Below are 24,408 nucleotides of genomic sequence, written 5' to 3' on the forward strand. Positions count from 1 at the left end.
AGTTACTCAGTTTGCATCAGGAAATAAAAACACTTCAGTGTCTCCAGGGCTAGTTGTACAGATGTGATTTGAGTGTTGTGTCTCCTGTGAAACCCACAGTCCTAGATGAACAATATCTCACGAACTGACCTTTGGCTTTCATAAAGGAAAAGTACAGTGGGAATAGAATATTTAATACTTTTATTCAGTTTGGTTTTTATCTTGAAATTTTATCCATTAGTGCTGACCTTGAATACTTAATGAGTTCTTTTAATAAAGAGATTGTAATGTATTCACTGAAGAACTCACAAATCTATTTTTTTTCCCATCTCTGTATCTGTCAAAGCAGAAAACAATATGATCCAAAAGAAGGGAAAAAAAGAAAAGCCGTATGAGGATTCTGGTCTTTTACTGAGATTTTTATTTTATTTTATGCATCTACAACATCTACTTTTCCCTCAGCAATATCACTGAGTAGATTTCCGAATTGAAAAGCTGGAGATTGTCCTGCAGTTTTGTTTAGCCAGGTCATAAGATTTTTCTGAATACCGAAAGAATAAATGAGAGAAAAGCACAGCATAATTCTTAATTATTTTATATAATCTTACAACAGAAAACTGATTTCGTGTCTGCAAATTGATTTTCCTTGAAATTCAGTTAACCTCTCAGATTTAATTTTCATGAGTCGTAGCTGAAATAAATGTTTCACGCAGTGATGGCATGATATCAAAAAACCTTTTCAGTAAAAGATATATTGTAAATTCCTTTCTTTTTTTTTTATTAAATTCACATATGATGTTATCAGCGTTAAATTAGAAATGTATATTTTTAATATTTTCTGAAATATAGGTCAGCATGCAGCAAAATGCTGATATTTTTGTCTCCAGCTAGAGAAAAACAGGCATTGGTTTCCTGCCCTTTTATTATCAGCATGCTAGCATTGCCCATTAGGCCATTTGTACAAACAACAGCACATGTAGGAAGAAAAAAGTCAGCTTATTTTATAAATAAAGAGAGAAAGAACATCTAAGTGCATACTCCAACCTCTCAGCCTTTTTCTCCTTCAGTATAGTAAACACTATAAATTCCAGTGTAATATCTAAAAACCATAGACAAGAAATCAGACTTTTACACTGATGCAGTACTTTCTGTACCTTTATAGAATCACTGAGCAATTGGTATCTTTAAATTCTGTCAGTGACTTTGGTTACATATCCTGATCAAGTTAAGACATCATAAAACTTACTTGGAACAAGAGTTTTCTCCTTCCTGTTTAAGACTTCAGTTTTAGACTATATTGTTATGCTCAGTCAATACTTCCACTTACTATTTTTTTTCCCATTAAAGTGGAACAGCTGCAACATATGAAACTAACAGAACATGTCCAGAATACTTTACATGTTAAACAAAACTTAAATTTGTAAAATTACATTTCTAGTACACTCTCAGAAAAGGTAAACAGAACATATGGAATCCTCATGAAAAATAGCATTTTTTTAGTAACGGAAGTATGGAAGATGTTGTATTTCATCCCTTTCCAAGTGCTTCGTTCTCCATTTATACAGTGAGAATTGTGATACTTTAGTGCAAATCATCCTGAAAAAAAACCCAAATAGGACTCAAGGAGGCTTCCATAAGTTTGGTATGCTCTTCTTAAGAGTTTTTTACTGCTGATGAAAGAAACTTACAAGTTACTGGGGATAAGAAGTTAAACTCTGAATGAATTTTTTTTTTTATTTGAAGTTTTCCTCCACTGATCACTTTAAGGCCTTTCATGTCATTCTGTTTCTTTTGTGCATTGAAAAAAAACCCTGGAATCTGATTCCAGACCTGAAGGATGCATTTAGGTGGCATAGGATACTCCAGTCAGAAGCCTTTTCTGGCACTGGAAAGAAATTAAAACACTAAAACAAGTAAGATTGATCTTGGATAAACCCTCTCCTCCCTAAACTGGATCTGTAGTTTCCAGGTGGCTGGGATGGCTTTTGCAGAGACTAGGTTTGTTTCTTTTGTATTACAGTGGTTAGTGGCAACAGAGCTTATAGGTAGCTGAGGGCTGACATTCAAATGTACGCCTTAGTTTCAAATTTCAGACACAACTTAGTACCTCAATATCAGCCTTATGGTTCTTTTTGGAAAAATTGTTTAACTATTGACCTGACTGCGCTTTGTTGCACTTTTGTACGCTTTTTCTGCAGTTTTTGAGGGCAGTTAAAATAAAGGCGTTGGCATATATAGTACTTACAATGGCTTCTGTAGAGAGATAAATTCTATTAATAAATTCTATTAATTAGTCAAAATGAAATATAAATTTACAAATTGCAAAATTAGTTAGACATTCCATTGTAGTCTTAACTGCATATTCAATTCCGTGCATACTAATGCTCAACTAACATTATAAAAAATCAAGGTTAAAATATAATTAATGTAACTATAGCTTAGTTATAATTAAACTAATTATACTGATATACAGTGTAACAACAGCTATCTCAGTCATTATATTTATGCAAATTTATTCTGCCTTTCAAGTAAAGCTATTTGAATTACAGTTTTAATTATTTATCAAGTTGAATATCATGACTACCAAAAGAGTCCAAGTTCTAGCTATAAAGAAATATTTTACTTTCCCCTCTTTAGAAAGCTGTGCTTTGCTCCTATGCCTTTGTAATCCAGCAGCTGAGATGACTGATTTTTAATTCAAATAGGATGAGGAGTTCCTGTCACGGAGGATCTCTCTGTGCAGAAGAAAGATGGAAATTCATGGGAGATAAACTAATTACATGAGGAAGACAGTCAAATGCTTCAGGCCTCAATGGGGCAACTTAAGAACAAGCTTAAGAAATAGCTTAAAAATCTTAAAAAGCTTAAAAATCTATGTCTTCCTCCTTGTACCCCACTACAAGGGATACTCCTGAGTACGAACTTAAAGCTAATTCTATTCAGCAAAGTACCATGACAAAGACTGCAAATTAGTGAGAGCCAAAAAGGAAAACAAAACATGAGTAACATTATTTGTTACTTTACGCCAATCTTGACGTGACACTTAAAAGGATTTTGACACTTTCCCTTCCAAGCTGTCTTTAGCCCTTCTCCACTGAAGGAGGCTTTATGACACAGTCACTAAAAAAGGCTAAGACTGAAGTATCAAAAGGGGAAGAAAGTACACACTTCATACAGGTCTTACTTCTTCAAGCTATTCGGCAGAAAATGTAACTAAAAAAATGTTTACAGTTTTATACAGTAGCTTACATTTAGATAGCTCATGCATTGGTGGCAATCTACCTATGGCAGTAGATATAAGCATAAGCTAATTTGAGTCCATTTGTACCCAAAGTCTCCTAATGTCATATAGCACCATACTTTATAAATACAGGTAAGAAAATCTTATTAAAAACTCTCCTTTCTAGTCATGGTTCTTTTAGCTTTTAATATTTCTGCCCTTTACGACAGGGACAGCTTACACTTCAGTATCACTATTTTATTTCCACATCTTCCAAAGTAACTGTTTCCATGCTGCTTCTTCCTTTGACATTCTTTAATATTGTGGTTGCAAAATCCGTAATATGGAGAAAAACTCTCTGTATGATAATTATTTTTTATGTTTCATTTGGACAGATATGTCACTGGTAATGAAAATCTTAATAAAGTATACTAAATAATAAAAAAGTCAAACTACTCTGTGAGTGGCATTTTGCTATTATCATCACAAAATTGGTAGTGGTTAGTGACACATTCCTATTATTTCTCTTACTAGACTGTCATTATCACATCACAGTTACAACCAGAATGGGATTGCAAAGGTTAGAAGATGCCTAAAAACATTTTCTGCTGAAGGATGTGAAAATTTTTAAAAAAGAGGGTTTTGGTAGACTGGTTGGCTTATGTACTATAACCATACATTTGCCATGTAAATGGTAACATACAAAGTTTAGGTACACAGTGTATTTAAAATATCTATTTAATTTGTAGTGTATCAGAAAGATAATTGCTTAATAAAAACAGATCAGGGGGCTTCCTTCCCTAAAAGAATGCCCCCATCAAGAAGGTCCCCATCAAGAAGAATGCAGAGAAAACTTGTTTGTAGAAGTTGGCTCTAGTATTTAATAACACCTCATCTTATGAATTTCAGTGATATTGAAAACTTTTACATAACATCTTGCTGTTATGCATTTTTCTAAGTTTTTGTTGTCTAAACAAAGTTTTCTCTCAGATTCTTAGGAATAAGCTCCTTACTTGCTGTATGAAACATTTAAAAAACAACCTAGAGACCAACAAATCTTGTAGAAGTACTTGAGGATGTCGTTAGACTGCTGTTCTGCCCTGTTAAAAATGCAGCTACTGCTGAGAATTACATCTTTCTTATTTTCTTTGAGAATCTAAGAGCAGTTCCCTGAATACAAGATTATTATCAATGTGTGAGGCCCTTTCTATATAACCTTATGCATCTACAAGATGTTTTAGGTTAAACTTCCCAAAATTCTACTTTGCAATTCAACATGCACTTTTGAAACAACTTATTTCTCGTCCCCTGTGCTATCCAAGAGTGCAAAAGGTGTCCTGTAAAATTCAAGTTGTTTTCAGTGAACAATTACAATAGCAACCAGGAAAATGTACATTTGTTTTTGTTTGGTGTTCTTGTGGTGGGGCTTGGGGGGAAAAAACACCAACAAATAAAAAATCACAAAAAAAAATCCACAAAAACGCAAGAACTCCCAAGCGTGGTTATTTAAAGAAACAGGAACTGTTACAAATGAAGGACTTTCTGTATGGAGTTACATCAGTTTAGGTTCTCCAATATTTGCAATGATAATTTTGCATGCTCATTTGATTATTTGATCATGAAGAATGCATCATGAAATATCCATTAGATTATAATATCCTGTCCTTTCAGAGTCACAGAGGAAAGAAGTTGTGTTCTTTCCAGTCAAAGCCAACAGAGACAGGATCTATGTCTAAGCTGCTGCCCAAATTATTCATCAGGAATTGCTATCAAAGCTAATGTCTCTGTGGAAGCTGCTTCATGACATAGATCTTATATAAAGAAGACTAGATCTGCTGACCAGCAAATAGTCTGCAACTGTGACCAGTAACTGTTTTCCTCAGCTGACTCTTCTTTTGTTCTCTGTGCCAGGAATAATAGGTTTTTGACTACATTACTAGTGTAAGAAAGAGACAACTTCTTACTATGATATCCCCCTTCCTCCATTAATCTTCTATGTAAATACAAAGCAACCCACCTGTAAGTCCCTGGGTTAGGTAACTTTAGCCATTCTTCAACTGTTGAGAAAGGGTTCACCACACCTGTTCTGGTTATACTACTACCTATGCAACATTCAATAAATTTGCCTCCTAATGGTTTTCAGTAATATAGCAACCCAGTACACCATGATCCTCTTAACTGCAATAACCAAAACATGAAGCAAGGTGCAAAGTCAGGAATGGCACAAATCTCTCAGGCTTAGAGTTTTTTGCTTCCCCAAGTTTAGCTCCTGGGCAACTGCAGCTCTTGCTTGAGTTTGCCTTCTCAACTTAGTGATACGCTCTGAAATCTTGATGATATGGGTTTTAAATTCACATCAGCCACTTTGATCGAACCCATAAAAATCCATAACCTGGATTGACACTACCATAATACAGATGATAATTAATGTTGTAAACGATATTTTGGACAAATAATTGCAAATGTGAAAGGCTTCCTCTCAAGCCTCCTAAACATGTCATTACCTATTTTGTAGTATATGGTAAATAACATTGCATCTTAAAGTACGCTTTCATATTGGATTTATAAAACACAAGGGGGGAAAGCAGTACACACAATGTGCAGGGAGGACGTTTAACCTATTGTTAAATGCCAGTATTATACTAAAGTTCACCTCAGAAGAATATTTATCTGTTTAGCCACAGGCAAATATTTTGAGCTTTTTTGACAAGCAGTCTTTAGTAATTAATAACTGATGCAGACAATAAATATAGCATAAATGCTAATACATGTGATGATTAAATGTACGCATATTCTTATAACTTTATAATTGCTTTCAAGTGGTTATTAAAATTTTGGAGTAGTCACACTATATCAAATCTTTTGCCCAAATATAGATCTTGTACCAAATTGCAAAGGGAAAGCCACATGCTGTCCGCGAATGCATAGGTTGGATCAAAGGCAAGGCATTAAAATCTATAAAAAATATCTCTGAAAACCTAAACAAAACCTAGGAGCATAAATACTGCCTTGAGGGGGATGTATTATCAACAGTTATTACAGATTTGTTTATTTCAGTAAAACTCGAATCCTTCCAGAATCATGTTAAACTTTTGACTTTCATGATATCGTGATACAAAGCATTCCACCACTTTCAAAGAACACCAAAAATTACTTTTTACCTGATTGTAAATCACTTATTTTTATTATTATTGTTCTTGCTTCATGTCTGAAAATTTTTGTGTTCTGGAAAATTGTAAATGAAAGCAACCATCTAAAAGTCTCCATAACTCTTGCAAAACCTCACTCATATCACTTCTTATTATCTTAAGGAGAAACTTTTCAAACTCTTTTTAGTCATTCTTTCTTCATGATTAACAATTATTTCATAGTCATTTTAGGAGTTCCTTGTTACCAAATTATTTTTAAACAGAGTCTCCTAAAAAAAAAAAAGTTGTTGTGAAAGATAATGAAAAAATCAAACAAAATACACTTAAGTAAAATTATGTTTGGTAACAGTGATTGTGTTAATTTCAAAAGAAGTGTAAACTTTCCAGAAAACTGAATTTTGCAGTGAATGAAACTACTTACATTTTAAAGTTAAGCCTGCTGATCATTATCTTTGTAAAGAAGTGAGGAAATACTTACCTGTGGAAGCATTTAATTTCTAAAACAAAGATATGCAACGTGTCATTTTGGTAATTCCAAAATGCTTCCGTTAAAATATTCTGAATTAAACCCTCCACCTGTCCTTCTCCAAAACACATTTTGAAACAGTCATCATTTAGGAAAACAGAATTTTTAAAATTGTTAAGTAGTCCAGGATACACTTATATATACACAGAGATATTTTACTTTTGCCTGACTGAAAAATAACTTTACTTCCTCTCTAATTTTGCTGGAAAAAAATGGTAAATGTTGGTTACATCTAACTAAATAAGTCCGTTATTCACTTATCACTCGATCAAAGTTAACCTCGATATAAGCAACACTACCTCCTATTCTAATTACATAGGATATTAATCAAATAATAAATTAATGACTCTGTAGGACACAAGAGTCAGAAAACATTTTAGAATTATCTAATTGAACTACTGATCATCAGCCAAAGCCTGAAAACTTTCAGTGTAGCACTGCTATAGGGGATGTGTGTCATGCATCTGGACATACATTCATAATTCTTACAATTTTAAAAGGCTGTATATTAAGGCTTCCTAGAGCCTGCTCTTTTGTGACCAGATGAGTTTATTCTCAATTAACAAAGCTGTCAGATGGAATTAAATAATGCTAAAGTGCTTTCCTGCTGTGTCTTAACAGCAATAAAGCAATATACATTTAAAAGGGAACAAAATAGGTCCTTAGAGTACAGTATAAAGGACTCAAGACATGCTGAGTCTTTGATCATTGGCATTATCAATTACCGTTATTCTGATCAGACCCTCTTATTTACCCTGTAGGAGTCCTGATAACAGCACGTCCTGCAGATGGGCTGACATCTCCAGTCAGCATCTTAAATGTTGTGCTTTTCCCAGCTCCATTTGCTCCCAGGAGTCCAAAACACTAACAGAGATTAAAAAAAAAAAAAAAAAAAAAAAGAGAGAGAGAGAAAAGAAAAGCAATCAATCTGCAAAAAAAAGTAATATTAATTCTTCAGCAGTTTCTCCCATATTCGTATTTCCTGTTCTATGTTTGTAAGATACTATACATGAATATTCTGTATGTATGAATCCCCTTTCCCACAGAAAATTAGTTTTCATAAAATATTTTCATTATCACCTAATACCTAAAAGTGATTTATTCAGGATCCTATCCCTCCAGTTAAAATCCTGCCTAATAACTGCGTTACCTATATTATTAGTAAATGTTAGATTTGAACCTAAGGATCTTAAACCCTGTTAGAAAGCCCTAACTACCAGTCTATAGAGTCAATATTTCTCAACTTCTCATGAGCTGCTTCACCCTGTACAAGTAATTGAACATTGAATAACCAAGACACATCCTGACTCTCAACAGTTATTTCAGACTCCGAGCTGCAATGAATATATGCTTAAGCTAGGACAGGATTCATAATAAGTCTACACAGAGCACTTCATAATTTTTAAAATACTGGTTTCACGAACTTTCTAGTTGGTAAACAGGCTTCAGTCAGCAATAACATCCTCCTCATTACCTCAGTTATCTAGCAACTGATTTATAACTGGCAGGATGTCACTGTACCTGTGCTGCCATGCACTAGTTTCTCATATCTTCCAATTTCTTTTTGCTGTTAGGAATCAGGAAAAGTATTTTCCTAATCAGTAATTTTGAAATTAATATCTGCAACTCCCAAAAGCATGAAAATCATTGGGAAAAAGAAAGAAAATAAAGGCAGCTGTTCTGAAATCTTAAAAATTACCCTGTTGAGCACTAAATTCCAATTTTTTAAAATAATATGTTATATACTATATTAAAATATACTGTGATGATTTCAGCACAGGAACTACAAGTCTGACTCAGTAACAAATTCAGGATTCCATCCACAGTTTATAACCGACCTTAGTATTCTTTGCTTTCTCTTCTGTCATTGAATTTCTATGCTACCTACTTTTGTTTATGTTGGTCTATAAAACAGTAACTTGGTACAGATAAACAAGAAGAAAGAAATAAGGCTTTGATGATTTTTTAACCGAAAAAAATAAATGAAGAGTTGTTTCTTATACAACACCAGAGCTTCTGCTTTTGTCCAGTTATTGATTTTCAGAAAATACTACAATTGAAGTTGTTCTGCTGTTATCTACAGATCTTGCTACAATCTACAGATACAGTCAGGGACTGGGAGAATGAAGAACCACCCACTGTAAGAGAATCATAGAGTCATAGAATAGCTAGTGTTGGAAGGGACCTTAAAGATCATCTAGTTCCAACACCCCTGCCATGGGCAGGGACATCCCCGCCAGATCAGGCTGCCCAACCTGGCCTTGAACATCTCCAGGAATGGGGCATCCACAGCTTCCCTGGGCAACCTGTGCCAGTGCCTCGTCACTCTCATGGTGAAGAAATTCCTCCTTATATCAAGCTTAAATCTGCCCCTCTCCAGTTTATACCCATCCCCGCTCATCCTATCACCATAAGCCTTTACGAATAGTCCCTCTCCTGTAGGCCCCTTTCAAGTACTGGACCACCTAAGGAACCTGAAGACGCACGTGTCCATGGGCCCGGATGAGATGTATCTGCAGGCCCTGAAGGAACTGGCAGATGAAGTTGCTAAGCTGCTATCCATTATATTTGAAAAGTTGTGGCAGTCCATTGAAGTTCCCACTGACTGGAAAAGGGAAATATAACTCCCAAGTTTGGCTTGTTTAGCCTAAAGAAGAGAAGGCTCCAGCGAGACCTCATAGCAGCCTTCCAGTACTTAAAGGGGTCTATAGGAAAGCTGGGAAGTGTAGTGGTAGGATGAGGGCTAAGGGTTTTAGGCTGAAGGAGGGTAGATTTAGTTTAGGTATTAGGAAGACGTTTTTTACTGGAATAGGTTGCCCAGAGAAGAATTGGAAGACCCACCCCGGAGAGAAGTTCGACTCCAGGCTGGATGAGGCTTTGAGCACCATGATCTAGTGTAAGGTGTCCCTGTGCATGGCACAGAGGGTGGACCTAGATGATCTTTAAGGTCCCTTTCAATGCAAACCATTCTATGATCCTATCCTATGATTTGATCATAGACATTCTGAGTATGCCTGAACAATTGTTAAGAATTGTGTATTTTCTGAAAGGGAAAAAAAGACCTATTTACCTCACCCCTTGGTATTCCCAAGCTTATGCTTTCCACAGCTGTATTCTTCTTACTGAAACTTCCATAGCACTTCCTGAGGTTGTACAAGAGGAGGACATCATTATTAGTTCTTCCACCAAACAGTCGTTGTCGCTCCATTTCTACATCAACATCTTCTGAAGGGCTAACCGTGCTGTTAATTACCCTAAAACAGAAGATGGTAACAAATGATATTTTGCAAATTGGGCATTGCTGTACTCTGGGTATTTTTGGTTTAATCCTTACTTGCAATCACTTAAACTTGGTGATCAGATCTCAGCAGAATCCAATGGAAAGAGAAACTACTTGTATTTTTTTCTGCAGTTTCCACTAATTCAGGTAGACCATGTTATCAGAAGTATACATCTTCAGATGTTCAAGGAAATCTATCATTTTCCTTCTCTAAAAATAAGGTGAAAACAAATGGCAACACACCTTGGTTTCTGGAGGAGATCCCAATGAAGAAAAAGCCGTAAAAGAAGAAGTAGTGTTCCTTGGAGGGCCATTTCCACAAAAATCCAGCCCAGGAAATTCATCTCAAAGGGGCTTATATATGAATCTATTCCAAAGTTGCTGGTCAGATCAAACTTGATCTGATTGTATGAAAGTTCTATTAAACCCTGGCCTAAGCAGAATTGTGGGAATATGATGAATGCCCATTTGAGGATATTGTAGATGTTCTGAAAACTCTGCATTAATATTCATCAAGGAGGAGACAAAAAAAAAAGGGAAAAATATTAGCTTTCTCCAACAGCATATTAAGCACACGTACAAAGCTGGATAGAGCATTCAAATCTCACTGAAGATAATCTGATTTCAGAAGCACATTTGGTGAACTAATTCGTGGCAGGGTTCATCTCTTATTGAATTTTAGAGTACATAGGGCCATGGGATTCTAACTTTAGTTGAGGTTCACAGATAGTAACAGAACACATGACCACGATCCTTCTATTTTCTTAAAAATTTGGTACTTGAATGCTATTAATTCTAAACCACCAATTTAAATCAGTCGACACTAAATCTGCCTCCAAACTGTATTGACATATAATCCAGATTGGACTTCAAACATCAAGTTTTTGACCTGGTACATGCGTAGATATTCATACACATTCTAGATTTTCTCTCCAACAAGTTGCATAATTACCATTATGATTAATGAAAACTACATCAATAAAGCGGCAATGCATATTACAATTCATACAGAGCACTACAGATCATAGGAACGAGTGGCTTATCTATTATTTCAATATTTTTCAAACACATTTTACAATGCATATAATCTATTCAATGTACCAGAACAGCTCCCATTATGTGTCAATTACAACTTAATGGTCTGGGAAATGTTAAGGTTTCCAGTAACACTGTTTTTTCTGTTATTACAGAGCATTTTTATTTATTTTTTTTAAGTTACAAACAAGATAAATTCAAGATGGTAACATTAGGACAGAAAAATCATGAATGTTTAAAACACCTGGTTTTCTCCTGGAAAATATCTTCTCTGTGCATATATATAAACAAACACATACATAAGCAAACACATTGTAAAGCAAAGGTTTTATACTGACCTGCGCTTTGGAAATAATAGCTAGCAAACGAGGTAAGAGAGTAACCAGCATGGTACACAGCCCAAACACAAAATTTAAGGAGATGTAAGAAATAAAAGCTACATCTGAACTTGAGAAGAATCTGGATATAAGATACATCCATGGTAAAGTTGCATATCTGAAAGTTTAAAGAAACAAAATCATCACAAATCAGTTAATGGTTTTGCCCTTTAAAAAAAAAAAAAAGAGGCAGATACCATACGAGAAAAAAAAATATATACTTTCTCCTTTTAAGATATGCAAACAACTCTTTTGACTAACTGAGAAAAAAAGGACATATTTTATTTATCAAATTACCTTGTGATTCCATAGACGTATAAATATCTGTTGCCATGTAGTGAGCAGATATGATTCATATTTGCATATATCAACTGCATATATTTACTTTCCTGTTTCAGAAATCTCCCAACCGTGATTCCTGAACGATTACAAAACCATGCATTTTAACAAGCCTTAAGAGTGAGTTCAATGCAAAAGCAACTAGCCAAAGATCTGTGGATCTCTTTCTTCACTGCATTAAACAGCAGTTTAGATTAAAAGCCATAAAATTCACTTTAAAATTCGTCCCAAATGAAGAATGTAAGTATTCAAGACCACCCTATACTTTTCAGCATCCTATCACCAGTCTTTATCATACAATCTTTTCTTCTCTTCATGTACAGACCAAAATCACTGTTCCAAATTTTGCTCTGAATTACAACACTGTAAATACAACTTGTCAGGAAAAAGACAAGTTTTAGAGTGCTATTACTGTGCTGTAAATGAAAGCAAAATTTGATTTGTTTGCTAATAGCTGCTAAGAAATTAGTAAGAATTTTGGAATACTAAAGTTATATGATGTTCCAATGCAGCTTTTGAAGTACCTGCCAGTCACTCCTACATTGCTATCCTAACTTTTTCTTTTCCTTCAGCTTCAGCTGTAGTTACTTTGTAAGTATCAAAGACAGAGCATTTTGGACAAAAGCACTTAATCAGTTGCGCTATATAATACTTGTGCTATCAGCTAGAAGAGAAAAACAATGCAATTGAGTTAAAAGAACACCATATTTTTAAAAGAAATCAGTTTTAAAGTACCACAATAGGAAACTGTTGATTATTCTTTCCAGCACACCCGCTTCTGGGACACAGCTTAACTTTTTTATATAACTTGGTTATTTTTTCTCTTTATTCTAGACCAGAAATTGTTTACAAGCGTGCCCTGAAGAGAAAAAAATACTGAAATGGAAAAAAATGCATTATGGAATGCAGATGAATGAGAAAGGATAAAATGACCACAATAGGCTTCATCACTTTTATTGTGTAGTTAAGCTGAGTAAAGGGTAGAGTAGGAAGAGTGACAACATTGAAATTTATCAGAGTGCCCTTGAAACATGTTAAATTTACTGACTGACAGTTGTTTTATCTTTAATACATGTTAATACACACTGAATACATAGACCTTCTTGTTAAAAATCACTGTAACGTCAGAAAATCTGAATGGTACAGGAGGGATTACGCTGAGATGATTAAGCTGCATCTGCAGTCAACAAAAAGATTTCTAGAAGACATTCCAGTGAATGCTTGTTTCTTCTGCAATACTCCAACTTTAACTCAATATTTTGGTTACAACAGTGTCAGCGTAACTCTCAGTACCTGAGATTTAGTGCTATACTATGGGCAGAACCAAACCCCGTAACACACCACAGAAAATGTCATTACTTCAGCAGGCATACAGGTACGTACTGTATGCTTTGCTTGCTGCTTGTCTAAGATCTCTATAGACAACTATTGTCATGCTAAGCTCACAGCAACTGGATTACAAGAAGGATTCAACAGCTTCAAATGTAAGACAGTCTTTGCACTAAGACTGATAAGAATTTCTGCCTTTTAACTTGAAGATATCAGTTGGTAGTAGTGCAGAAGGAAGGAGAAGGAAGGCGAGGAAAAAAAAAAGAATGAATTTTGGATGTTCCATCTACATTATTTACAGGATCGTGACATCACAACCTCTAGAATATTACATACTAGACTGACCACTCATGCCTAGAAAAGATGTGCTCAAACTAAAGTTATAGGACAAATGGAATTATCCAGGGAATAAGAAGGCTTTTTTAAGAGAGAGGACTTGGCTTCTTTGGGCTTGCAAAAGTTGTCTGATGAGGGAGAATTATGAAGTATGGCTCCAAATAAACTTAGGCTGGAATTTCAAAGAATACATCCAGCTATGGAGGCACTGAAAGAGTTTTTAAAAAAATGAGTTGCTGGAGGCATGACATCTTGAAAACAGTTGAAAGATTAAATACAGTAAGGGTTTTGGTATTTTTTCTGATGTTTATCTGTGACTACTCCTGGAATGGAACATGTCCTGATCTTGCAGAAGGTCTTTTCTATTATAATTTCCTTCTCTGTGATTTTCTCGTGGAGCAATTTTATCTAAAAATATGTCTCATAAGATATGCATTCCACTCTACAAAAGTAGCAACAACTAGTTTCTTGAAATGGGAAAGAAACTTCTTCCCAGAATGCTTATCCTGTAGCTATTAGTCTTCAATGTTTCTTAAATCACCAGGGACTGCACATAGAAAGAGTTAAAGGAACAGAATACACAGACCATTAGATTGATTGAGCCCCAGGCTCAACAGCTTCATTTCAGCAGAGAATCCAACCCTCTGTTTAACCAGTTATTTTAACTTTTTATAACAGTTTTTTCCGCTGAAACCAAGCAAGGGGCTGATATAGGAGGACTATTTCCATCACAGTACTGTTTGGAAAAAAAACTTTCAGGCAGCCCAGTTCTCTGCATTGGACAAACTTCTCATTGGAAATATAAATTCCTGGAGCTACAAAAACTTACAGAATTACAGAAAATTGGTAGAACTGTGATGAAGGACAGTCACTTCTTACCTGGCATTCTGAACAGCTAAGTACTGAAATTCTGACCTATGTTATTATTCTTTCATGTTTTGAAAGATAACATACAGTTTCTCATTGATTGTAATACAAGCTGAGTATTGCCTGAGTTTTTTTTTCAAATATGTATATCTCCCTCCACCTTCTGTGTCGAACATTCAAACTCATGTTTCAGCCTATTTTCGCACTATTTTTACTGAATAATAATCATTTCCAAAGAGAAAAAATCATGCCTCCAGCAGCAGATGTAAACCAACTCTAAAGACTTCTGTTTGTTTCTTCCAAGCTATAATTCCATAGTAGCATTTCCAATCACATACCCAAAGAGTACTAGCAGGAGAACAGTGGCTGCCAAGTTCTTTCGGAAAGTAAAGGCAGATAGCTGGAAGGCGACAATAATGCCAACACACAGGGTGACTGGAACCATGTAAAACATCTAGAAACAAAAGAAAAAAAGGCACTTAACAGGTAAGCATCTCTTACTGGTCTGTCTTAATTAGCATTGAAGGGCTCTACAAATTAACTTTTCCATGTTTGCCATAAAATTACACTATAAATTAGGAAGAATTAGACAGAAGAGCTCTGAGATTTCATAGTACACACTTGCTGTGAAACCACTCTTCTTACACACATATAGACATGAAAATACCTGAGAAAATAAAATCCAATTACTTCCCTTAATTCCATTCCAACTGACCTTTCCAATACATCCATTAACCAAGCTAAGTTTTCCAGATAATGAGTCTACATGGGACTATTGCTCCAAAACATCGAAGTATACTGTGAATACAGAGTCTTGGATCCAGAAATAGGAGTTTCTGGTTATTGTTTCAGTCATAAGGGAACAGTAATTGTACAATTTTAAAGGAGGTTTTAATGAAGGACTATGCATGCTGATGAAGCAAACAAGAACTTTTGACGGGAACAGAGATGATATTTAGAAGAGTTACAGCTATAAGGCAACAGGGAAAGTAGTTGCTCTTTTTAAGTCTCTTGACATCATGTCAATACTTATCATGACATACTTAAGGTGAGGAGGATATGATTGGTACAGGGGATTCATATCCAAGTGTTCAAAAGAGACTGGTTCTGCTTGCAGCTAGGAAAGCCAAGATGTGAAATTCTCTGCTCAGTTCCATTCTCAATGCTTGCTTGCTCTTTGCATTGAAGTTGAATTCATTAGGGCAGTGACTGCTCCATTTCTGGTTATATAACATTTAATCTTATCCTAATATAACTGAGATTTTGAGGTGCAAATGCAATAGAGGCAACAAATCAAAGTCTAGCTAAATATTTAGTGTAGAAGAACATCCTTGCTATTAAAACTGGACTTTCTAACTGATGTACAATGCAAACTTGTTCAAAATTAAATCCTAGGGCATCACTTCTTTTCAAATGGAGAGACAAGACTTTTTTTTTAAAAGAAGGGCAATAGAGTGAAATGCAGGCAGACGTAATGTTCTCATCTTGTTCATAGTATAACTTATTCAGTGACATGTATAAATATTATACCATACCACTCCAAAGGTTAGATTTCATTTATCCTGGAGCTGTTTAAAAATGCAGTAGAGAAGTGACAAGGCATCTGAATCCCAGTATGTTTCAACAGACCTAGAACTTTTTTCAATAGATAGATAGATAGATAGATAGATAGATAGATAGATAGATAGATAGATAGATAATTTTAACATTAAATTCTACCAGAAATTTTACCTGAAAGCATGGTGTTACAGAAGTCAGACATGTAAAATAAAATAACCTTAATTTTACTGCTTTAGTGACACAACCTTAATCTGAACAAAACACCTATATCTGTCATTAATTTTTTTAGTACTTACACAATATCCATTTGCTGAGCTTAGTAAAGAATATCATTTACATGTATAAATAAAGAAAGGACAGCCTGATTCGCATGACAGCAATTTCATAAATCAAATACTTCTGCAGGTCTAGTAGAGACTATGCTACCATAGTATGGGACAGCCTGTAATACTTAAAATACGTACAGGGATTTCAAATTTGACAGTTCATATATTCATGTGTTCAGTGTCCCTAAATGATCTGCAGCCTAATTAGCATTTAAAGCAGCGTTTGTTCTTTCCCAGATCATGATTGATCATGCAGCACTGTGCTGAATTTGTGAGAACATTTTGAAAGGAACAGACTAGCAGAAAACGAGAAGTTGACTTTGCTGCACAAGGAGAAACTGAACGATGAAGGACTGAGTTTTTAGCCAAGCCCTCTTATCTGACACAGCAGAAAAGGAGTAAAGATTGACCAAGAAAATAAAATTTGGAGGAATGTGCTCTTACTTCAAGCTTGCTCAAGTGTGAAAATTCTGATTTCAAGCACGGATGGGTGAAGCTCTAATGTTTCAGATTTAGAAGAGTCTGAATGAGAAGAGAGAGAATGTTCCAGAAATCTCTGTTCCTGACCAAGCTAGTTCATGTATGTGTTGCCTATGCTAGATCACAGCCCTTCCTTCCATGACCCAGTGTGTTAAGCAAGATGCAAAAAGTTTATGTCCCTTCTCTGGGGCCAGGAATCATTTTATTTATGAATAATCCAGGTGACTCCAATTGTTCACTATTGCCTCTGAAACTAATCTTCCAATCCAAAACACCTTCTTTAAGAAGCAAACTATCAACACACAGCACGCTAGTTCTTTAAAAACTGTAATTCTCCCCCTTTCTCAGAAGTAGATGACTTAATCTCACATTCCCACTGAACACTCACCTAATACTATAGCCAACCTCATCACAAGTGAATTGTGAAACAGCCTTTCAGTAAAGGGATATATATGAATGCCTTACACTATATAAATACACACATACACACCCACACCCATGTATATATACATACATACATTGGAGCAATTTTTAAATTTAGTTTTCAAAGAATCACCTTTGAAAAAGTTATTTGAAGATAATTTGTGGAATTCTTGCTTACATGGAATCCAAATGAGCTCCACTGAATGACTGATGAAAAATCAATGACTGAGGACTAGCACTGGCTTCAAAAATTTCCTGTTTCATTTAATTATGTTGGCCTAAATGTGGCCTACCACAGTGAGGTTTCAGTGGCATTCCTGTCTTTACATTTGATTAAAAAGGCAAGATTTAGGGAAAAATAAACTTTTGTGGTATTTGCAAATAAGCTTCTGTGGCATTTGCAAAAGAAAAGAAAATTTTCAGATTTGTTAATGAAATTATACAGACAATACTATTTGTAATGTTAACAATGGTAGAAATAACTTTGTATGAGAAAAACAAACATTCAGGACAGAGACTTCATCTGTTTCTGACCTAGGAAATTTTGTGTATGTGAATAAATAAATACTTTTTACTGCCCATCTTGCCAGAAATAAAGGGTATCAGTTATGAGTATATCTCATATTACCCACCATCAGACAACATAATTATGCCATTAAAGTACTTGACTAGTATTTTCTGGTTTCTCCAACAATATGGAAGTTTCTACCAGTGGCAACTCAAAGCACAGAAACTCCTGTTTTGAGATTCTGTCTGGAAGATTGTCTTTGTGTAGGCTGATAAACCAGCTGCCTCTTATGTGTAAAATAGTGTAGGTATCTAAAAGATAGGATATGTTTCATCTTACAATTCAACTTTGGAAAACAAAGAACATAGTCCCTGCCTTAAAGAATTTTATTTCACAGTGTTAAAATAGGAATGCTGTCCCAATGCTTGTTGACATGACAGCCAAGAGCTGCTGTTCTGCACAATTCAAATCTTATTCACGTGTTTTGTAACCATATCTTCTTTCGCTCATTAATGAAAACCTAGCTAAAAATTTACACCTGAACACACGCTGCCCCACATGATACATACCATATCACAGCAGAAGTTAGCAAGCCAGTAAGTTTTGTAACCCAGGCCTGTGATGTGTTGTAAGCGTTTTGTGCCAGATACTCTATCTTTCACTATTGCACTTCCAATGGATGCAGTAAGGATAGAGAAACCCAGCATGATACACAGTGCTACCCCACACTGCCGAACATTCTCCATTCTAGGGTAGAAAGCAAAATGGTACAATGAAAACACAATGGGGAAAAAAATCTCACCAAACTCAAGCATTTACAGGGCCAGCTTCTTACCAAATAAAAACTAGACATTAGGATCTTAATCCTGTTTGCAAACACCACGTTTGTACGCTATCAACATCTAATCAGAGAACAGGAGCAAGATGGATGTATTCAGTCACAAAATATACGTGAGTTATAGAACATAGCATCTGTTTAAATCTGACTACTAAAATGAAGCTTTTGCAAACATTTTCTCTCTACAGAAAATTGAATTTTTAAAACTAGACAACCATTTGAAGCAGTTAATCTGTTTGAAAATGTCATGACCTGCTCACAGACTCTCTGTAAACTACAGCCAGAGTAAATTCAGTATTTTCTCTGCACAATAATGCAGTTATATCTGATTTAATCTGTACACTTCATATATAAATACCAAAATAGAGAAAATACTTCACTCAGTGAAACTGAACTGCATCTGTCAAGTCACAACATCTAATGCATGCAGCATACATGCTTATTGAATTAACAGTTTCAATTGTCTGCTGATAGCAGCTGTTATGTATTTTTAGAGTTTGCACACATTTTGTCCTCATCCAGCAAGGCTCCTCCATATGGCTGGCTGTAGAGTGTGATCCCTGTGAAAAGAAAAGTAAATTATAAATTACTAAATGCTACATCAGGACTTCAAGCTCTAGAGTGCATTGCTGGCCCCTTATTACACAAGATGAATGAAAAGGCTAAATACTTAAGAAGCAACAGAAAGAAATCAACCACCAAGTTGCCAAAGCAAATACTGTCTCCTGTGGAGTGATTTCCAGAGACGGGATCCACCAAAACCTAATGAATAAACATAAATAGCTGTTTTTCTGCATTCTTAACTGCAGAAATGCATTCAACAATGTTGTATGATACTGCTGGATCTATGTCGCAGAAGAGACTAAATACAAAACCTAAAAAATCTTCATATACTTCATCTTCTTGAGTAAGGTAGGTTATTATTGAAATTTATATACTTGGTATTTTGTCATTGCTGAAATAATTTTTAGAATGCTGATGTTTTGCAGAGAAAAATTGTCTAGCTAAGTTCACCCTGAAAACCACACCTCAGACAGATAAAGCTTCAGTTAAAAACATACACAGTTCAGGAGATCAAGAAAAATTCTGAATAGGCAATGGATTCTTAGGTTTAGTTTGGTTCTTGGTAGAGCCAGTCTGTAACCATCTAACAAACAGAATTCTGTAATCAGAAGATAGTTTATAGAAAAAACTGCCTTTTCTCTCTTCTCTTTTCTTTCCAAGTGTAACAGAAGTTAAAAAATCAAAAGAGGATTCAAGTCAATAAAGCTTGATTCATCACTAGTCGATACATATGATAGCTGCAGTTTTCTTATTGTTCGCCTAGAGGGACTCTAATGTTCTCCTTGTTTTTTCATTTACATAATTTTTTTTTAAAACAATAGGTGTTATTTGTTCTGAGGCAAAAATCAGCATATCAAAGGAAACTATTTTTTCCCATTGGAAACAAGTATTAGTAAAATTCCATTTTTGTAAAGGAATCACAGAATCACTAGGATGGAAAAGACCCACAGGTCATTGAGTCCAACCATTCCCATTAATCACTAAACCATGCCCCTCAGCGCCTCATCCCCCCGCCCCTTAAACACCTCCAGGGAAGGTGACTCAACCACCTCCCTGGGCAGCCTGTTCCACTACCCAATGATCCTTTCCATGAAAAATTTTTTCCTGAATTCCAGTCTGAATCTTCCCTGGCAGAGCTTGAGAACATGCCTTCTTGTCCTGTCTCCTGTCACTTGGGAGAAGAGGCCAGCACCCTCCTCTCCACAACCTCCTTTAAGGTACTTGTAGAGAGCAATAAGGTCTCCCCTCAGCCTCCTCTTCTCCAGGCTAAACAACCCCAGCTCACTCAGCCACTCCCTGTAAGACCTGCTCTCCAGCCCCCTCACCAGCTTGTTGCTCTTCTCTGGACTCGCTCCAGAGCCTCAACATCCTTCTTGTGGTGAGGGGCCCAGAACTGAACACAGGATTCAGGGTGCGGTCTCACCAGTGCCGAGTACAGAGGGAGAATAACCTCCCTGGACCTGCTGGTCACACCGTTTCTGATACAAGCCAAGATGCCATTGGCCTTCTTGGCCACCTGGGCACACTGCTGGCTCATGTTCAGTTGGCTGTCAACCAACACCCCCAGGTGAAACAGTGAAACAACAACCCAGAAGAAACAGTCTTTACTCATATATATGGGATTTCTATTGTATTAGAAAATAGTAGTCGAAAATAGTAGTCAAAAATAGAAATAAACCTGATTTTTACTGAATGGACAAATTGAAACCCATCTGAACTTCTTTTCAGATCTGGATAGGAAAAACAAAAGAAAAAACAATATCTGATTTTCAAGCAATCTACTTACAACAGAGGAAAGCTTTTGGAATCTTGATGACCTCTGTAGTGCTAAAACAAGAAGCTGACAACATGAAAGGTGCTTCTTATACTCAATAGTGCCCAGCTAGATTGGGAAAGAGCAGAAATATGTCCTCCAGGCCTCTTTTTCTATGGCCATGAGCCAAGCTCTAGTTACAGATGATCTTCCCATGGTTTTCAAGGTCTCGCCTTCATGAATGTGAATAACCATGCTGTCTTTCCCCAAGCTTCAGATGTTAGAAATTCTGCAGTACAATTACTTCAGTTCAAGGGGTAGCATTTTTAGGAATTTTAAATCTTAAGATACTGCCCACGATCAGGAAATGCCAAGGCTTGGAAACCTATAGGTCCTACTGATTCACATCTGTTTTCCCAGAATGGCGAGAAGGGTGAAGCTGTCATGTGGACTGTGGCAGAGACCATAAGGTATCCAGCACTGGGTCAGTTTGTCACAAATTCAGGAAAGTTCTCCACTATATTCCATAAATTAATCCAGGCTGGTATGAGTTGTGTCCCACTGCTCAACTGCTATCAAGTATCTGCTGTATTCAGTGAGAAGTGCACTAGCAAAACCAGAAACATGAATTCATGCTTGTGCATTTTTCTGTGCAACTGAATTCATGCTCATAAACATAGGTTTGACCACTTGTACATTTTGAGAAAATTTACAGATCATCTGCACTGCTGAAACTTTTCAAAAAGAAACACATGAAATTAATGAAACATGTAAAACATAACCAAGACAAAACGACATCAAATATTTCACAAGGAATAACTTCTGCTCAGGAATATTTAATGTGTTGGGAAACAATCTCTCTCTTGAAATCACCATGGCCTGTCCCTACTAACTAAGTGCACAGATCCCAAGCAGAAACAAAAAAAAAATCAGATTACTGCATTGTTTTAAACAAAAGTCCACATTAGGTGACGTGGGTTACGTATTTAGAGAGACACTCATTTAACTCTCTAGTACAGAATAAAGAGAGACTGTGAAGAAGAGTACCGCTGTGGGGAAAAAAAACCAAACATGACATTAAATAACATAATGCTCTTTGCAGTCCTGTATCAAATAATACTGATCAAAAAGGAAATTGCACTGAATTAATTTCCTTCAGTGGAAGGGTCCCAAAAAGTGATTACTCTTCTTAAAAGTAGTAACTGTTTTCTACAGTCAATTTCCATTTAAACTGCATAGATTAACAAAATGATTGCATTTTTGAAAATTTACACAGAGAACTGAGATCAAAATTTCCTGGGGCTGCTGAATTACAATTAGCCAAAGTATGACTGTGTTAGGCTAAGTTTAATTCGGAATTAGAATTCAAAATTCTATCAAGGTATTAAATATAATACTTGCACTAATTCATTGTTTGAAATATTTCAATTACTCTGAAGCATACGGGACTTCTACATTTGCTACCCTCCCTCCATCATCCAAAAATAGATGATTCATTTATATAAAGCCAACAAACTGGCTTGTAATTCACAAAGGAAACAAACGTTCCTTTGAATGTAAGGGGGAGTAAATTATAAACTGTCTTCCAACAGTAAAATGAGCCAACACATTTTATATACATTATTTGCTAGTATATGTATTTTTTATAAAAGAAACCCTTCCATGTACTTTCATAATCTATCCCCATCTGAATTTCTCTGAACCACCTAGACAATCTTCCTTTATGTATCTCTCTGTTCCAATACAGCTGTAACCATGATGTAAAATGTACTTATTGATGTCTTCTTGTCTTTATATGCTTTCTTACTATGTAAAGCTGCTATGATGATGCTTATTAAGTTGAGAACTTAACATAGTCTTTGAGGACTTAAAATAAAAACCAGAAATGACACAAAACCCAAGAAGGTCTAAATAATAAAGCTCCTATTAAACAGATTTTTGTGATGTTTATGCAAGGATTTTTTAGGGATTTTATATGCAAGCCTTGTGTGAACAGTCTTCAGGGTAAATTTTACCAAATCAGTATTCACAAGGGAAAAACAGGACAGGCAATATCAACAAACATGATAAGAACATGTCTGCTTCTTTTCATAGATTTCTTGATATAAAATTATTTCTTTTGCATCTATATATTGCCATAATATTCTCCTGACTTAATCACAACTGGAATTTTCCCTAATGTCCTAAAACATCCTTTGGCTATGTCCTTGGAAAAGAGTTGGTCATATTATTTTTATGTTGATTTAGGCTTCTTTATGGGCACAGGTGAAAAATTTTGATAGTCACCAATATCAGTCTTTCCAAAGCCCAGCATAAGCAATTCAAGAACAGGAAAAATTGTGAGCATGGAGATCCTTATACTATATCAGGAGTTTAATGCTCTATTCAGAGAGTAAGTGAATATCATGATGCTAAGGCTTTCTTAGACCATTTAACTTTCTCTAAGGTAAAAATTAGGAGACTGAGAAATGAGAGGCATTATTTCCGTGATTAGAGTGGTGTGAAAAGGAAGGCAAAAAGAAAGAAGGAAGGCAAAAAGAAAGAAGTCAGCTATGTCAGTATCCTTTTTCAAAGAAAGAAACATGGCTGTGTTTTTGGTGATATAATTTCTTAGCTAGTTTTCAGCTGAGAAGATTATTTTTATTTCTTTCCTTAGTTGTGTTGACTACTGTTACATACAAGGGAGAGTATTTACATTGGAAATGCCAATAGGAAATCATCTCCATCATTTCCACTTATCATTCTCCCTTCCAGGCTGAAAAATCCTATTCCTCTCATTACATTGTTCTTGATTAAATTGATTTTAGATTCTAATATGTTAAAAAGGCAACCCAACCTGGTGAAATAAATTTAAAAAAGGTTTTAAGCATTATGACTTTCTCTAGGACAAAATACTATCTTTTTCCATTCTGGACAGGACAGTTGACAGGAAAAGGGAAAACACATCCACATTACAAGTGTTTGAAACGAACAGCAACTTGGTTGTAGTAGGAAAAATCCCGCTTTGTTGTCATTCAGGAGTTGAACGACTCTAGAAACTCTTACCATATCAACATCTTATTAACAGTCTGCAAATACCTAAAGAGAAAATGCACTAGATCTGTTTAAAAACTGAAACCTGACCATCTGCCAGAAAAGAAAGCCACATGCAATTCAGCACAGTCATGGAGACTTGGAATGTTTCCACCTCAGTCCATCCTACCTAGGTGCAAGTTTCCACATTATCATACATTACAAAATCTGTGGTTTTGCAGTAAAAATGAGGACAGTGATATAAAGCAAGCAGTACTTTTTCAGTATAGGGTGGAGTGATCTAGAGGAAAAATTCTCAAGGCTATACAAGCTCGTGTGCCATCACCTTAAATTAATCAGAGCTATCTTTAGGTATATTTTGTGGTATTGCACTGTATTTTGAGTGTGTCCAAGACTGTCTCCTGGCACTCTTTCTCTTTCTTCATGTAGCATGCTGAGTCTTAAGTACATAGGTCAGTTTGAAACTGTACTACTAATTCTAAATGC

At 35.6% G+C, this 24,408-nt stretch overlaps 1 protein-coding gene across 1 annotated transcript in view; it reads right to left on the minus strand.

Moving 5' to 3' along the window:
• ABCA13 (ATP binding cassette subfamily A member 13) overlaps window positions 1-24,408 on the minus strand; it is a 189,767-nt gene that overhangs the window by 34,172 nt on the left and 131,187 nt on the right. Inside the window, exons 44-50 of the mRNA XM_069853450.1 lie at window positions 19,078-19,132; window positions 18,304-18,481; window positions 14,776-14,891; window positions 11,528-11,684; window positions 10,394-10,651; window positions 9,945-10,175; window positions 7,629-7,738 (exon numbers count right to left, since the gene is read on the minus strand). Of these exons, the coding sequence (XP_069709551.1) occupies window positions 7,629-7,738; window positions 9,945-10,175; window positions 10,394-10,651; window positions 11,528-11,684; window positions 14,776-14,891; window positions 18,304-18,481; window positions 19,078-19,132 (1,105 nt within the window). The remainder of the gene's footprint in view (window positions 1-7,628; window positions 7,739-9,944; window positions 10,176-10,393; window positions 10,652-11,527; window positions 11,685-14,775; window positions 14,892-18,303; window positions 18,482-19,077; window positions 19,133-24,408) is intronic.

The sequence above is a fragment of the Phaenicophaeus curvirostris genome, chromosome 3, assembly GCF_032191515.1.
Source record: "Phaenicophaeus curvirostris isolate KB17595 chromosome 3, BPBGC_Pcur_1.0, whole genome shotgun sequence".
NCBI lineage: Eukaryota > Metazoa > Chordata > Aves > Cuculiformes > Cuculidae > Phaenicophaeus > Phaenicophaeus curvirostris.